Below are 15,908 nucleotides of genomic sequence, written 5' to 3' on the forward strand. Positions count from 1 at the left end.
GAGCGGTGGCACTAGAGGTAAGGTGTCTGCCTTGCAAGCGCTAGCCTAGGATGGACTGTGGTTCCATCCCCTGGTGTCCCATATGGTCCCCCCAAGCCAGGGGGGATTTCTGAGCACAAAGCCAGGAGTAACCCCCGAGCATCAAACAGGTCTGGCCCCAAAAAACAAAAATTATATATAATTTAAATATAAAACATTAAATATTAAATATTTAATTTAAATAATTATGTAGTTCAGCTCCAAGGGTCCTTCCTCCAGGAAGTCTTCGCAGATGGCTCCTTCCCGAGCACTGCTTTGAAATCAAGTGGGCGTGTGTGGCCTTTTCTGTTGTCATAGTTATGGTGGTGCTTGAGGCCCAGGACCAGAAGAGCAGGTGCTCACTGCAGTCATCTGGGCCACATTGGGGTCACCTAGATTGGGGTGGGACAGAGGTGATCACATTGGTGAAGGGGATCTGAGCCACACGTGGCCGCCTGTGATAGACTGTCCTGCACTGTATTTAGCACACTCTCTCCTAAGAGTGTTTGTTACTGAGTCTTTTTGTTGTTTTTGTTTTTGGGGGCCACACCCAGCAGCGCTCAGGGGTTTCTCCTGGCTCTATGCTCAGAAATTACTCCTTGGAGCTGGAGCGGTAGAGCAAGCAGTGGGGCATTTGCCTTGCATGCGTTAATCTAGGACAGATCTCGGTTCAATCCCCGGGCGTCCCATATGGTCCCCCAAGCCTGGGGCAATTTCTGAGCACATAGCCAGGAGTAACCCCTGATGCTGGGAATGGAACCGGGTTGGCCACATACAAGGCAAACTCCTTCCTCGCTGTGCCCCATGGAGTTGGTTTCTGAGCCAGACCCCAAAGGACACTCGGGTCCCAGTGGCCTGTGTCCCACCCCCAGCTTGGATTTCTGGTCCCCATTCGATCCATTACCCAAGTGGCACTATAACTCAATTTATTTTCTGCTTCAAATGAAGCCTTTGCCCCTGAGGTTCCCTCCTTATGGAATGCTCAGGTCCTCCAGTATATCACCGTGACCAGGGGCAGCGGTGACAAATGCCTCCTGAGAAACGGACCCGAACTTCAACAGCACTTCTTCCAGAAAGCCTAACTGGATTCTCCCTCGCTGCAAGTGCTTGTCCTTTCTCTCTGGCTGCACTGTCTTCCCAGGGGTCTGATTCCACACAGGGTATGTAATAGGAGCCCCCTTGACTCAGCAGCCGGGGACCCTCTGAAGCCTGAGGCTGTGCAGTGACAGGAGACACACTGGGATGATCAGATCCAGCACAGCCAGGCTGGGGGTGGTGGTGGATTGGTCACTCGGGCAGGTAGGAGAATGCAGCGCAGATGGCTGGCAGCTCTGGGATGAGTCAGGAGTGAAATCGAACCCTCCCCGGGGGGCTGGGGGATCTTAAAAGGGACTCTCACCTGACTGGGGTGGGGGACCATTACAGAGAGAGGGAGGGGGCCCCCAATCAGCCAGAGACACACGCGGACCAAAAGGCCCAGCTTTTGTAACAAAAAGTTTAATGTTCCATAAATGTGCAGTTTCCAAGTGGAAAAAAAATTTTTAAAAAAAAGACCCGTTGAAACCACGGGTTGTACATTCTGGTGCCTCAGCAGCTGGACCAGCTCCCCCAGCCCCCCAAAGATGGGGGGCCAGCTGGGGAGCAGAGACGGTGAGAACCTGGTTCTGGACGTGCTCCCAGGAGCACCTGTCAGTGTCCGAGTTAGTGTCATGGGTGAAGTGGGGTGGGGGGGGATCCTGCCATGTTCACAGAACCCCACTGGCCTCTGTGCGCCCAGGACAGACCCCCAGGTGAGGTTAGCACAGCCCTGGAGGTACCCCCAACCCCGTGTGGCAGGAACAGGTAAACTGGACCATGAGGGTCCTCCAGGGAGCCCTTATTCGGTGGAAGGAAGAACAAGAGCACTGTGCAGGGAGCCCGTCCCCTGAGCACTGTATGGCTCCCTCAGTGTGAGAACTCAGACGCTCGAGATGAGCGAGAAAATGGGGGCCACAAGCATGGGTGTGATACCCCCCAGTGAAAAATCACAGGGGAGGGAACAGAGCAGCAAGTCGGGGGATGAATGTCCAGGCAGGCCTGAACCCCCGAGAGTCTCCGAGTTCGAAGGCCTGGGAGCACTGCAGAGCCCGAGTCCACTGGGGCAGCTTCTCCAGTGTGGGGGGCACCACCTGGGGAGCCCCCTAAGCCTCGCTGCTGCCCAGGCCGCCGCCACCGCCGCTGCTGCCACACTCCACCCAGACTAGGCGAGCCTGCTCCTGCAGGATGCGGCCGCGCACCACCTTGGCCAGCTCCTCCGCATGCGTCCACGCCTGGGCAGAGACCTGCGCCCAGGAGCACGGCAGACCCCACAGGGAGTGCTCCGAGCACCGGCACTGGCGAAGCAGCTCCGAGTCCCGCCAGCCAGGTCGACCCAGCAGACCCCTGAGAGAGAGAGAAGAGAGAATGGCGGTGGGTAAGGCAGGGAGATCAGACAGATGAACAGACAAGACAGGAAAGGACAGATAGAGACAGGTACAGAGATGCAAGTAGGGTAGGCAGAGGCAGAGACAGACAGGAAAGGAGAGACAGATCAGGGGCCAGAGTGATAGCATGGAGATAGGGCGTTTGCCTTGCATGCAGAAGGATGGTAGTTCGAATCCCGGCATCCCAGATGGTCCCCCGAGCCTGCCAGGAGCGATTTCTGAGCGTGGAGCCAGGAAGGACCCCTGAGCGCTGCTGGGTGTGACCCAAAAACCAAAAAAAAAAAAAAAAGGAGAGACATACAGAGACATGGAGGGACAAATGGACATAGGGAGAGATAGATGGAAACACAGAGGGGCAGATGCAGGAGAGACAGACAGAGACAAAGAGGGACAGAGACAGGGAAGGAGAACAGACGACAGGAAAAGACAAATGGAGACAGGGAGGGACAGAGACAGAGATGGGAGAGATGAGCAGAGACAGCGAGGGAGAGACAGAAGTAGTGAGAGATAGAGACAGGGAAAGAAAACAGACAGGAAGAAACAGAGAGAAACAGAGAAAGGGACAGACAAGCACAAGGACACCGGGAGAGTGGGACATAAATGTGCCCAAAAGGTCAGCACTCTACCCCGGGAGATTTAAGCTTCCAAGTTCGAACCCCTGCATTGCATGGTCCTTTCTTTTTTCGTTTTCGTTTTTTTGGGGGGCCATGCCCAGCAGCGCTCAGGATTTTGACTCTGGTCTAAGAAATTGCTCCTGGCAGGCACAGGGAGAGGGTGGGGACCATATGGGATGCCAGGGATCGAACCCGGGTCTATCCCGGGTGGGCCGTGTGCAAGGCAAATGCCCTACCGCTGTGTTATCTCTCCGGCCCCTGCATGGTCCTTTGTGCTTTGGCTTTAGTTTGGAGCCAAAACAAGTGCTCCAGGCTCACTCTAGGTAGTCCTGGGAGGTGATGCTGGGGATCGAACCAGTGTCAGCCTCAACTGCAGGGTCCTGGTGGCCCCCAGCACCATTGGGCCTAAGCACTGAGCCATGGTCCCTTAGCACCCCACTAAGCAATGATGGGGAATGACCCCAGAGCCCCTCCCCGGGAAATTAAAGATACAGAAAGGCAATGGGTGGAGAAGTGAAGGGAGGCATTGAGACAGACAGACAGACAGCGAAGAGACAGTGATGGGGACAGGGAGGGGGTCCCCAGGCCGCCCCCACGCACCTGACCTCCCGTACGTTCTTCTCCGTCACCTCCACATGGATGACGATTGGGTAGATCTCATTGTGCACCAGCTCTCGCACGCCCCGAGCCCCCAGTTCTAGCAGGCAGTGCTTCTGCTCAAGACAAGGTGGGCAAAGCTCCACATTACCCCAGTGCTCAGAAATGCTGCCCCCCAACCCCCAGGATGGAGCCTGGAACCCCTCCCCAGACCCTGCATCCCCTGCTAGAGGGACTTAGGCAGAGGCAAGAAGCAAAGCCAGAGCCAAAGTCCCTCTTAGTGCGGCCAAGTGGTTGGGGCCAGGGCCACAGCACAGGGGGAGGGCATTTGCCTTGCACCTGGCCGACCCAGGTTCGATCCTCGGCATCCCACAGGGTCCCCCGGGCACTGCCAGGAGTGATTCCTGAGCTCAGAGCCAGAAATAACTGCCAGGTGTGGCCCTCCAAAAAATTTAAATAAAGCTGCCAAGTGGCTCAAAAGGGCGGAGCACACCCGGATTGCAACCCCCCCCACCCTGAGGTGCCCTGAGTGCCTCCAAATCTGGCACCCCCCCCCCCAAAAAAAAAGTCACACTCCTCCTTGACTGAGCCTGCCCTGCTGCAGGACAAAATGAGCCCCATCTCTATCCTGGAAGTTTATCTCCAGGTACCCCCAGTCCATCAGTTTCTTGGGGGGGCGAGGGTGGAGGATAAAGGGAGAAGAGATTGGATACCCCACAAGGGACCACATGAGCTCACTGCCCAGAGTCCCCCCATTCCCATCTGTGTATGAGCCAGCAGCATCCACCGGACCCAGACGCCCCACCTGCCTCTCCAGCAATAAAGCACCCCCTACTAGCACCCACCTTTCCCACCGACTCCTGGATGGTCCGGATCCTGTTTCCCAGGCCAGGGGCGGCCAGCTGGGCTTTGGGGGCCCCCGGGGCAGAGGGGGTGTAGTGCTCTTCCCCTGAGAGACTTTCTGCAGCAAAGACATAGGGTCCAGTGAGCTTGGCTGCACCTGTGTGTGTGTGTCCCCCCCCCCCCCCAGTTCACCCCAGCCCTCCCAGCTCTCGGCATGGCCCCGGCTCACCTGCAGGGCACACCTGGAAGTCCAGACGGGAGCTGGGAAGGTCCAGCAGGTTGCGGATGAGTCGGGGTGCCAGGCATTCAGGCAGGAGCACGACAGGCCGCAGCGCCGAGACCAGCAGGGGCCGCACCAGGCTGTAGGGCTTGAGGCTCTGCTGGGGTTCTGCAGACAGGAAATGGAGGGGACAGTTAGGGGCCAGCTCTGCTCCACAGATGTGCTGGACCCTAACACACATACACACACTTTCTCTGTCTCTGTCTCTCTCTCCTCTCTACCTGCTGAAACTTGCCAATCTGTCTCTCTCTGTCTCTTCTCTCTGTGTGTCTCTGTCTATGTCTCTCTGTCACTGTCTCTCTCTGTCTCTGTCTCTCACCTGCTGAAACTTGCCAAAGGTGCTGCCCTCGCCCTCTGTCTCATTTTCGCCCCCTACAGGCCATTTCTTTTACTGCGGCTGCTTAGCTCAAAACAAAATTTCTTTTTCTAAACTAGATCACTGGATCTAAATTAGATCTAAACTAGATCTAGGAGGATGGTTGCTTTGTAAGTGGCCGACAAGTGTTTGGTGTTCGATCCCAGCATCCCTTAATGGTTTCCCAAGCCTGCCAGGAGTAATTTCCAAGCACAGAGCCAGGACTAACCAAGAACACGTCCAGGTATGGCCAAAAAATGGGGAGAGGAGGTCAGAGGGATAGCATGGAGGTAGGGTATTTGCCTTTCATGCAGAAGAATGGTGGTTTGAATCCCGGCATCCCATATGGTCCCCCGAGCCTGCCAGGAGTGATTTCTGAGCACAGAGCCAGGAGGAACGCCTGAGCGCTGCTGGCTGTGGCCCAAAAACAAATGAACAAAAAAATCACTCAGGGGACCTCACGCCTGACCCCACCCATGAAAGAAGCACCCCCCTGTAGTGTACTTGAGACCCATCCATTTCTGGGAGGGGTCTTGGGAACCGGATAGTAGGTGTAACCTTACCTACAAGACCCTCCCATTCCTGGGAGGGGTCTGGGAAATGTTAGATAAGGCTTGGACCAAGGGAATTCGGCCCTTTTGGCTCTTTGCCCTTGCTGCGCTGCTGTGCGCTCTGGCTTCTGGGTTTCTGTGTTCTGGTCTTTGACCAGCATGGAGCCCAAAGGGAAGATGGCTAACAGGAAATAAGATGCAGGGCTAGCAAAATATTGCTGTGCTTAAAAGGTTATGAATAGGCCACACACACGTGGTGGCTAGGGCTTGAATAAAGTTGTTGCTTCCTGACGCCTGACTGTGAGTGAGTGATTTCACCTGGGCCTGGGACTCACCGACTGCATGGAGGTTGCAGAGCCACGTGGACTGAAATGGCACGGAGAGAAATCCACCGCCATCCAGCCCCATCGTTAATTATTTAATGCAACACCCCCCACCTCATCTGATGCTCAGCCAGACAGGGGCAAGCCTGACCCCCAATTCACACAGACCCACAGTCACACCCATGCACCTCCCACGGGAGAAAATCCAGCTTCTCAGGCCCTCATGAGCAAATCTGGGCAGAGGATGCAGAGGTGCTCTCGGCCTGTGACAGGTCTCCTCCCCTCCCCTCACTCACCTGAGCAGGTTTCCAGCAGCAGAGATTCTGGGGAGTCTCCGGCAGGGCTTCCCAGGTGCTTGGGTTTCACCAGCCGGAACTGGTCTAGAGCTCGCTTCTTCAGCTGCAGTGGGGGGAAAGGGTGCCCAAAATGTCAGCTTTGAGGGAAAAATTAAGGGAACAGACCAGGGGACTCACACACACATGCAATGTCACTCACAGAAAACAAAATACACAAACTGCGTCCCACACATCACACACGGAAGTGCTGGAACTCACAGCAGGCCAAGACTTTTGTTTGTTTTTGTTTTGTTTTCTTTTGGGGGCTACATCGGCAACTCTGAAGGGTTACTTCTGGCTCTGTACTCAGAATCACTTCTGGCAAGCTGTGGGGGACCATATGGGATGCCAGAGATTGAACCTGGGTCAGTCGCATGCAAGGCAAACGCTCTACCTGCTGTGTTATCACCCTGATCCCCTCTTTTTTTTTTTTTTTTTTTTTTTTTTGCTTTTTGGGTCACACCCAGCAGCACTCAGAAATCGCTCCTGGCAGGCTCGGGCGACCATATAGGATGCCAGGATTCAAACCAATGACCTTTTACATAAAAGGTAAACGCCTTACCTCCATGCCATCTCTCTGGCCCCTGGTCCCCCTCTTTTTTGGGGGGTTTGGGTCACACCCGGCAGCGCTCAGGGATTATTCCTGACTCTACACTCAGAAACTGCTCCTGCCAGGCTCGGGAGACCATATGATATGCCGGGATTCGAACCACCGTTCTTCTACATGAAACGCAAACACCCTACCTCCATGCTATCTTTCCAGCCCCTAGTCCCCCTCTAAATTAGTTTTAAAGTCAGGGAAGAGGGAGCCCAAGAGATAGAACAACGCTAGGGCATTTGCCTTGCATGCAGCCAATCCAGGATGAACGGTGGTTTGAATCCCAACATCCCATGTGGTCCCCCGAGCCAGCCAGGAGCGATTTCTGAACACAAAGCCAGGAGTAACTCCTGAGTGCTGCCAAGTATGACCCAAAAATCAAAAGAATAATAAACAAAATAAATAAAATCAGGGAAGAGGTGCTGGAGCCATAGCACAATGGGGTAAGTGCTGGCCTTGTACATGGTAGCCCAGGTTTGATCCCCAGCACCACATATGATCTTGGTCTCCCACACCCTGCCAGGAGTAATTTCGGAGCACAGAGCTGGGAGTCCACTCAGAGTACAGCGAGGTGTGGCTTGAAACCAAGCAAATAAATAAAATTGGAAAAGGGCTGAGGAGGCCAGCTGAGGCAGCAGAGGTGGGGTTCCGGTGTGGGTGATTGAGAAACCCCATCCCCGTGACCTGGGGTATCTTTGACCCTTATCACCCGGCCCCAAAACAGGAAGTGCAAAAGGTCGGGTGCTTTGCTGTGGCAGGCGTGACCCGGGCATCCTCTGGGCACAAGGTACAGTCTCACTGGGCCCCCCTGAACTCCCCGAGAAAGCGAGCCCCAGCCTTGCTCCAGCAGTGGGTGTGGTCGGATGAACACCTATCTTGGGCAGGAGGGTGGGGAGGGGGCACCCCAGTACCCACTGCCCTTGCCCTGTTACTTACGTTCGTTCGGGGACCCCGATGCCGACCTGAGGACAGATTCTTTTCCCAGACTTCCAGGAGTTGCTGGGCTCTGTGAATGCACAATAGCATGGTCACCCCCCCTCAGGGAGAAGGGGAGCCCCTCAGCTCTCTCCTCCATCACCTCCCACCCTGGATCCGTCATTATCACCTCTGGTAATTGGGCACTGTGCCCCGATCCAGGTCCCGCAGTGTCAGGGGGTCGACCCGCGTGCAGAACCACTCCTGCCGCCGCTTATAGGCCGGGTCTACCAACCGAAGGATCTCCTGTGACTTCACGCACAGCGCGTGCGGGTCTGCCCGCTCGGGCAGGCTGAAGTTGGCACGGATGTACAGGGGCTCAGCGCCTGCCCGCTTCACCCAAGTGTCCAGGGCCTCATGGAACGACTGGCAGGCTGGATGCCCACAGGGCAGCAGGGAAGACACAAGGAGGGGAAGGTCAGCGAAGTCTCCAAATTTGGAGGAGCCCCTTTCTTTTCTTTGTTTTTGGGTCACACCCTCAGGGCTCAGGGGTTCCTCCTGGCTCTATGCTCAGAAATCACTCCTGGCAGGTTCAGGGGACTGTATGGAATGTTGGGATTCGAACCACTGCCCTTCTACATGCAAGGCAAATATCCTACCTCCATGCTATTTCTCCAGCCTCTAAGGGAGCCCCCTTCTTATGGGGAGAGTCTGGGGTCCAGGGAGGGTCAAGGACTGAGCCCAGGAGGGCTGAAACCAGGACTCGAAGCCTGGTTGGACCTTTCCCTGTGAGCTGCATGGGGGAAAAATGGCATACAGAACCGGGGAGGGGGAGCAGAGCTGGAGGTGGGAGGCAGTGCCAGGAATCAAGCAGGGGGTGGGTGGGGGCAGCCTCTAATTCTCAACATCTGGCCCTAGTCAGGAACTGGACTGAATGGATGGAAAGGATTGGACGAACAGCACATTGGGGAGGGCATTTGCTTTGCACATGGTGCACCCGGGCTCGATCCCCGACATCTCATATTCTCCCCCAAGCACCGCCAGGAATGACGCCTGAGCAGAGAGACTGGAGTAACCCCTAAGCACCACCAGGTGTGGCCCAAACATAAAAGCATTGCTGAGGGAGCCAGAGGGATAGCACAGTGGTAGGACATTTGCCTTGCATGTAGCCAACCCGGGACAGATCCGAGTTCAGTCCCTGGCATCCCATAGGGTCCCCCTGAGCCAGCCAGGAGTGATTTCTGAATGCAGAGCCAGGAGTAACCCCTGAGTGCCACAGGGTATGGTCCAAAAAACAAAACAAAAAAAGTCATTGCTGAATGAAAGAAAAAAGAAAAGCTGCATGATCCCTCTGTGTACCCCTCAACTCTGACTCCAGCACCCCCTAAAACTTACCTTTGGAGTCCAGCAGGAAGGGGAGGGTGGACACCTGGTTCCAGGTCATGGTTTTCTGTTGCATGTCTCCATCCAGGCCAGCCTCTGCCCGGGGCTGGGAGAGATCCCCAAAGGGTGGGAAAGAAGTCACTTTTTGGGGAACCCCCCACTCTGGCTCTCATCATTCCTGAGCCATCTCCCAAGAAACACACACCTGTTTGCTTCATCCCTTTCCACCCAGGATTCAGAGCAGGGAATCCAGCCAGGTGGGGCGGTCCCACCTCCCAGTCCCTGCCCAATCAGATTGCCTTTGGTCCTGCTGAGTCTACCCTGCCCACCCACTACCAAAAATCCACCAATCGCAGGGTACCCGCCCCCCACCTCAGAGAGGGGGACCTCACCTCTCTGATGTCCACTCGGGCAGACCCAGGTCCAGATAAGACTCTTCGCACCACAGCCCCAGACCAGCTGTCGGCATGAAAGGGCAAGCCATCTGCAGCTCTACTGTGGGGTTCAGGCCCTCCTGGGGGGCTCCGGCCTGACAAGCGGATGGCCAAAGAACTGAGGAAAGCAGGGGATGGGAATTAGAGTAGTCATGAGTATGTCCATCCAATGGAAGGGCATGGCCCCAAAAACCAAAAATCCAAGATGCCAACATGCCCACCTTGGAAGGGGCCACTGCACCCCATTCCCTCGCCTCTCCGCCTACCCGGCCCCTCTTATCCCTGGAAGTTCAGTTCCAAAGTCACTTGTCCTCTCAGCCCTTCCCGGGACCTAACTTTTTTTTTTGGTTTTTGATTTTGGGGCCACACCCAGGGTTAGCACGTGCAAGGCTATCACTTGTGCCACCGCTCATGCCCCTCATGTTTTGCTTTCTGGCTTGTGTTTGGTTTGGAATTTTAGGAGACCACACCGGGAGGTGCTTGGGGATTGCTCCTGGCTCTGTGCTTAGGGATCACTCTTGGATAAGGCCCAAGGGACCCTGTGAGAGGCAGGGGATAAAGCAGAACATGGGTCAGGCACGAGCAAGGCAATCACCCTGCTGGCTGTACTATATAGCTCTACTTCACCCTGGCTTGTAGTTTTTTGTTTTTGTTTTTGTTTTTGTTTTTTTTGGGCCACACCCAGCGGTGCTCAGGGGTTACTCCTGGCTATCTGCTCAGAAATAGCTCCTGGCAGGCATGGGGGACCATATGGGATGCCGGGATTTGAACCAACCACCTTAGGTCCTGGATCGGCTGCTTGCAAGGCAAACACCGCTGTGCTATCTCACCAGCCCCTTTTGTTTTTGTTTTGTCAGTTTGTTGGTGCTGGGGATAGAACCAGTGTCTCCTACCCTGAAATTTTTTCCTAAACAACAACCAGCCTGCATTTTTGTTTGTTTGTTTGTTTGTTTTGGTTTTTGGGCCACACCCATTGGCACTCACGGGTTACTCTGGCTCTGAGCTCAGAAATCACTCCTGGCTTGGGGGACCTTATGGAATACCGGGGGATCAAACCGCAATCCATCCTGGGCCACCCGTGTGCAAGGCAAATGCCCTACCTCCAGCCCCCAGCCTGCAATATTGTTTTGTTTTGGGCCACACCTGGCAGCATTCGGGGGTTACTCATGACTCTGTGCTCAGAAATCGCTCCTGGCAGGCTCGGAGGACCATCTGGGATGCCAGGGATCAAACCTGAGTCCATCTCGGGTTGTCTGGGTACAAGGCAAACTCCCTACCACTGTGCTATCTCTTCAGACCCCAGCCTGCATTTTTTAAATGCACAGCGCTGAGCCCTCGCCCTGTGTCTGATGATCGGGTTATGACAATGAGCTCAGCCTAAAGAGGGGGTCCCCGTTACCTCCCGACAAGGTTAAAGTGCTCCTAGAGACGGTGGGGGCTCCTAGAAGGGAGGACTCCCAGGGGAAGCAGCAGCTGGTCTCTAGACCGTGAGGAGGAACAGCTGCACCCGGAAAAGGCGGAGGTGAGCCGGCTGCGCTCCAGACGGGAGGGCTGGCTCGAGCAAAGGTGTGGGGGACAGACGCTAGAAGAATCTAGCGACAACAATAATAGCAGCAGCAACCTAGCTGGCGCTTCCCGTGTGCCAGACACCCGGCGACACTTCTTGTTCTAATTAAGACAATTTCTGGGAAACAACTTCCAGAAGAGTCAGCCTGGGAAGGGCATAAAATGGAAGGCCAGGACCTGAGCACTGCAGATGAGACTCCCAAACCATCATCACCACCACCAACAAGAATACAGCATGGTGGGACTGGAGCGGTGGCACTAGTGGTAAGGCATTTGCCTTGCATGCACTAACCTAGGACGAACGGCGGTTGGATCCCCCGGCGTCCCATCTGGTCCCCCAAACCAGGAGCGATTTCTGAGCACATAGCCAGGAGTAACCCCTGAGCATCACCAGGTGTGGCCCAAAAACAAACAAACAAAAAATAGATATCCAGTCACTTTGTCCCCTGCTAGCCACCTGGGGTGGGCAAGGCAGGAACCCTAAACCAGGTAGCATCCATGCCTACAGCAGGGCATCTTGGCGCCCCAGGTGGAGTTGTCTCATTCCTTTGCACTTGGTCCAAACACAGGATGGGTAATAACAGGCTAAGACGCCTGCTTTGCAATCAGACATCTCTGGATTGGCTCCTGGCACCCTGGTGGGAGTAATCTCTGGGTAGAGAGCAAGGATCAACCCCTGCGAACCACGGGGTATGGCCCCGAAGGTACCTCCTCAAAAAACAAAAACTGGAGCTGGAGCGATAGCACAGCAACAGAGCATCTGCCTTGCACTCAGCCCAGCCAGTTCGATCCCCAGCATCCCATATGGTCCCCCAAGCCAGCCAGGAGTAATTTCTGAGTGCAGAGCTAGGAAGAATCACCTAGCACCGCAGGGTGAGGCAAAAATAAACAACAACAACAACAACAAAATCCAGAAGAGTCGAAGTGATAGTGCATTGAGTTGGGAGTTTACCTTGCACACAGCTGACCCAGTTTTGATCCCAAGATGGTCTCCCTACCACCCTGCTATGCCAGGAGCCATCCCTGAATGCAAAGCCAGGAATAAGCCTGAGCATTCCTGGGTGTGGCCAAACCAAACCAAACCAAACCAAAAACCCAGCCAGGGGTGAGAGATGACTCAAATAGGGGGAGTATATTTTCTCTCTCTCTCACTCTCTCTTCTTTCTCTCTCTCATTTTACTCTCTCTGTCTCTATGTCTCTGTCTCTGTCTCTATGTCTCTCTCTCTCTCTCTCTCTCTCTCTCTCTCTCTCTCTCTCTCTCTCTCTCTCTCTCTCTCTCTCTCACACACACACACACACACACACACACAGCAGTGCCCAGGGCTTATTCCTGGCTCCATATTCAAGGATCACTCCTGGCAGGTTCAGGGGACCATATGGGGTGCTGAAGATCAAATCAGGTAAGATCTCTCTCTCTCCCCTTCTCTCTCTCTCTCCCTCTCCCTTTCTCTCTCCCTCTCTCTTTCTCCCTTTCTCTCTTTCCCCCTCCCTCCCTCCCTCCTTCCCTCCCTCTCCCTCTCTCTCTCTCTCTCTCTCTCTCTCTCTCTCTCTCTCTCTCTCTCTCTCTCTCTCTCTCTCTCATACTTTGCTTTCCACATGGCTGTCCACGACTTCCACCCCAACTCTACATGGTCCCTTGAGCACCAAGCCAGCAGTAGCCCCTGAGTACAACCAGGTACAGCCCCCAAACGCCAAGGAAACAAAACCAAGAAGGAGGCCCACGGGGCTAGAGCTGGACCAGGGTTCTAAAAGCTCCTTCAGCCTGGGGCTCACCCTGAATGCCAAGAGGTGCCGTGCTGGAGACAGGCCAGATCTGGGCTGGGAGAGGGTTGTTCAGGCCTGGGCTGGCCGGGCTGGGCTACACGGATCCAGGTCCAAACCCCCACATGAACTGGGGCCTGGACGTGGGTAAAAGAGACAGACCTTTGCTCCACAGCCCCAGAATCCCCCAAGTAACAACCATGACGCCCCTTAAACACGCAACAGGAGTGGGGAAATGAGGATCCCAGGGCCCCCCCACACACTGCAGGCCTCCCTAAGTGGGTTGTGAAATTCGCTGGGTGCCGACCAGCACTGTTGATGGAGGAAGAGAAACACTGACCCGCCTCCCGCCTGGGATCCAACCCGATCTCGTGACCCCATGTCCTGGGTGTGTCTTTGGGGCTTCCTCCAGGGAGACCGGGCCAGAAAGTTGGGGAGAAAGAGACGAAGAAGCTCGCTCGCTCTCTCTCTCTCTCTCTCTCTCTCTCTCTCTCTCTCTCTCTCTCTCTCTCTTTCTCTCTCTCTCTCTCACACACACACACACACACACACACACACACACACACACACATACACGCACACACACTAAGTGCTCATGATAGCACATGGTAGGGTATTTGCCTTGTACTCGGCCGACTCAGTATGAACCCAGTTGAATCTCCGGCATCCCATATGGTCCCCCAGACTGCAAGTAGTGATTTCTTAGCGTAGAGCCAGGAGTAACCCCTGAAAGCCTCCAGGTATGGCCCAAAAAGCCTAAAATTATTGATTAATTAAATTAGGAGCTTAAGAGACTTGAGATACACACACACACACACACACACACACACACACAAGAAACATGAGATATGATAACACAACAGGAAGAGTGTTTGCCTTGCATGCAGCCGACCCAGGTTCGATTCCTGGTATCTTATATGGTCCCCTGAACCTGCCAGAAGTGATTCCTGAGTGCAGAGCTAGGAGAAACCCCTGAGCACCATTGGGTGTGGCCCAAAAAACAAAAAGGGGAAAAAAAGAAACATGAGACACACAGGGCCAGGGTAAGAGCTCATGGCTGAGGATGCAGGATCCAGAGATGTTGGGTTGTAGCATGGGTGTTTCCTGGTACTGCCCAAGGAGGCCCAAGGAGTACTGTGCCCTAGGGCCTAGTACTCAACCAATCTCCAAGGCTGAGCACTGCCTAAGAGTCTCCCCTCAACACAATATGAAACATCCAGGGGCTGGAGCTAGATTATAGCGCATAACATTGATGTTTGCTGATCACACAGTCAGCTCGGACTCCATCCCTGGCATCACACAGTCCGGAGTCCTGCAAAGAGTGAGTCCCTGAATGCAGAGGCCATGAGTCATCCCTGAGCACTACCCGGTGTGGCCCCCATAAGAAGACCACTGTGGTGCCAGAGAGAAAGCACAGCAGTAGGGTGTTAGCCTCCCATGTTGCTGACCCGGGAGGGACCCGGTTCAATTCCCAGCATATGGTCCCCCAGCCTGCCAGGAGTGATTTCTGAGTGCAGAGTCAGGAGTAACCCCTGAGCACCGCTGGGTGTGGCCCAAAAACCAACCAACCAATACATAAATAAAGTTTAAAAATAAAACGGTCACTGTGATAAGGTGTAATTTGGAGGAGATCACCTCTGTGTGGTGGCATTCCTCCCTCAATGGGTCCACTGGCTCTGTCCCCCTATGCACCCCCGGAATGAATGGCAGACCGGACCAGAGGGCTGCAAAAGTAAATAAGCAGCAACTGCTGAACCTGAGTTCTAAGGAGCAAAGGAAGCCAAGAAAAAAGGTTCACAGGGCTGAAGTACAGGCCTCGGGTCCAATGCCCAGCGCCACATCACACACAGCCCCCAGCATTGCCAAATATACAGACCCCCAAAAATATAGAAGCTTAGAAGCGGAACCTCCAGTGTCTCTAGGAACTTGAGACAAAAAGGCAGAGGTTTAGACTACTCTTTTTTGGAGGGTAGGGAGGGAATGCCCAGGGGTTCCTCCTGGCTCTCCACTCAGAAATTACTCCTGGCAAGTGCTCAGGGGACCCTATGGGATGTCGGGGATCGAACCCAGATTGGCTGTATGCAAGGCAAGTGTCCTCCCCGCTGTCCTCTTGCTCCAGACAATTTCCATGTATTCTTGGGCACATAAGATTCTTTATTTTTTAAACTTTATTGATTGATTGATTGATCCATTTTTTGGGGCCACACCCAGTTGCGCTCAGGGGTTACTCCTGGCTCTGAGCCCAGAAATCACCCCTGGCAGGCTGGGGGCCCATATGGAATGCCGGAAATCAAACCAGTTCCCTCCCAGGTTGGCCACATGCAAGGCAAACGCCCTACCACTGCGCTATCTCTCTGCCCCAGCACATAGATTCTTTACTTTCATAGTTCTTTAGTTCTTTATCTTGTTTTTGTGTGTTTTGTTTATTTGTTTGTTTGTTTGTTTGTTTTTTAAGTTCTTTACTTTGTTCATAGTTCTTTACTTTGGGACCTGTAGATGTCCTACATTTTGTTTGTTTTTGTTTTGTTTTGTTTGGGGCCACACCCAGCAGCACCCGGGTTCTGAGAATTAGCTCTGCACTCAGGAATCACTCCTGGCAATGCTCAGGGGACCCATGGGATGCCAGGGATCGAGCCTGGGGTCAGCAGCATGCAAGGCAAGCGATCTCCCTGCTGTGCTGTCGCTCCAGCTCATCTGGGCCCCACTGGACCTCACTTTCCCCAGCTGTATAATGGGACTGAAAGAAAGGCCCTGGGCGGCGCTCTCTCAAGAATCATCCAAGGTCAAAGGCCCAGAAGTTTCCTCTGGTCACCTCCCTTGGCCCAAAATCTCTCCTCGGATTCTTGGGCTCCTCCGTGGCAAGCACCCCCAA

At 54.4% G+C, this 15,908-nt stretch overlaps 2 protein-coding genes across 2 annotated transcripts in view; both read right to left on the bottom strand.

The window, feature by feature from the left end:
* The window catches only part of ELFN2 (extracellular leucine rich repeat and fibronectin type III domain containing 2), a 109,520-nt gene extending 101,455 nt beyond the window's left edge, over window positions 1-8,065 (bottom strand). Inside the window, exon 1 of the mRNA XM_049771557.1 lies at window positions 8,055-8,065. The gene's annotated coding sequence lies outside the window, so the exon portion shown is untranslated. The remainder of the gene's footprint in view (window positions 1-8,054) is intronic.
* Window positions 2,156-15,908, bottom strand: part of CARD10 (caspase recruitment domain family member 10) — a 34,219-nt gene continuing 20,466 nt past the window's right edge. Inside the window, exons 12-20 of the mRNA XM_049771545.1 lie at window positions 9,667-9,826; window positions 9,287-9,380; window positions 8,082-8,325; window positions 7,913-7,982; window positions 6,340-6,442; window positions 4,764-4,922; window positions 4,537-4,652; window positions 3,695-3,807; window positions 2,156-2,439 (exon numbers count right to left, since the gene is read on the bottom strand). Of these exons, the coding sequence (XP_049627502.1) occupies window positions 2,199-2,439; window positions 3,695-3,807; window positions 4,537-4,652; window positions 4,764-4,922; window positions 6,340-6,442; window positions 7,913-7,982; window positions 8,082-8,325; window positions 9,287-9,380; window positions 9,667-9,826 (1,300 nt within the window). The 3' untranslated portion in view covers window positions 2,156-2,198. The remainder of the gene's footprint in view (window positions 2,440-3,694; window positions 3,808-4,536; window positions 4,653-4,763; window positions 4,923-6,339; window positions 6,443-7,912; window positions 7,983-8,081; window positions 8,326-9,286; window positions 9,381-9,666; window positions 9,827-15,908) is intronic.

The sequence above is a fragment of the Suncus etruscus genome, chromosome 4 (genome assembly GCF_024139225.1).
Source record: "Suncus etruscus isolate mSunEtr1 chromosome 4, mSunEtr1.pri.cur, whole genome shotgun sequence".
NCBI lineage: Eukaryota > Metazoa > Chordata > Mammalia > Eulipotyphla > Soricidae > Suncus > Suncus etruscus.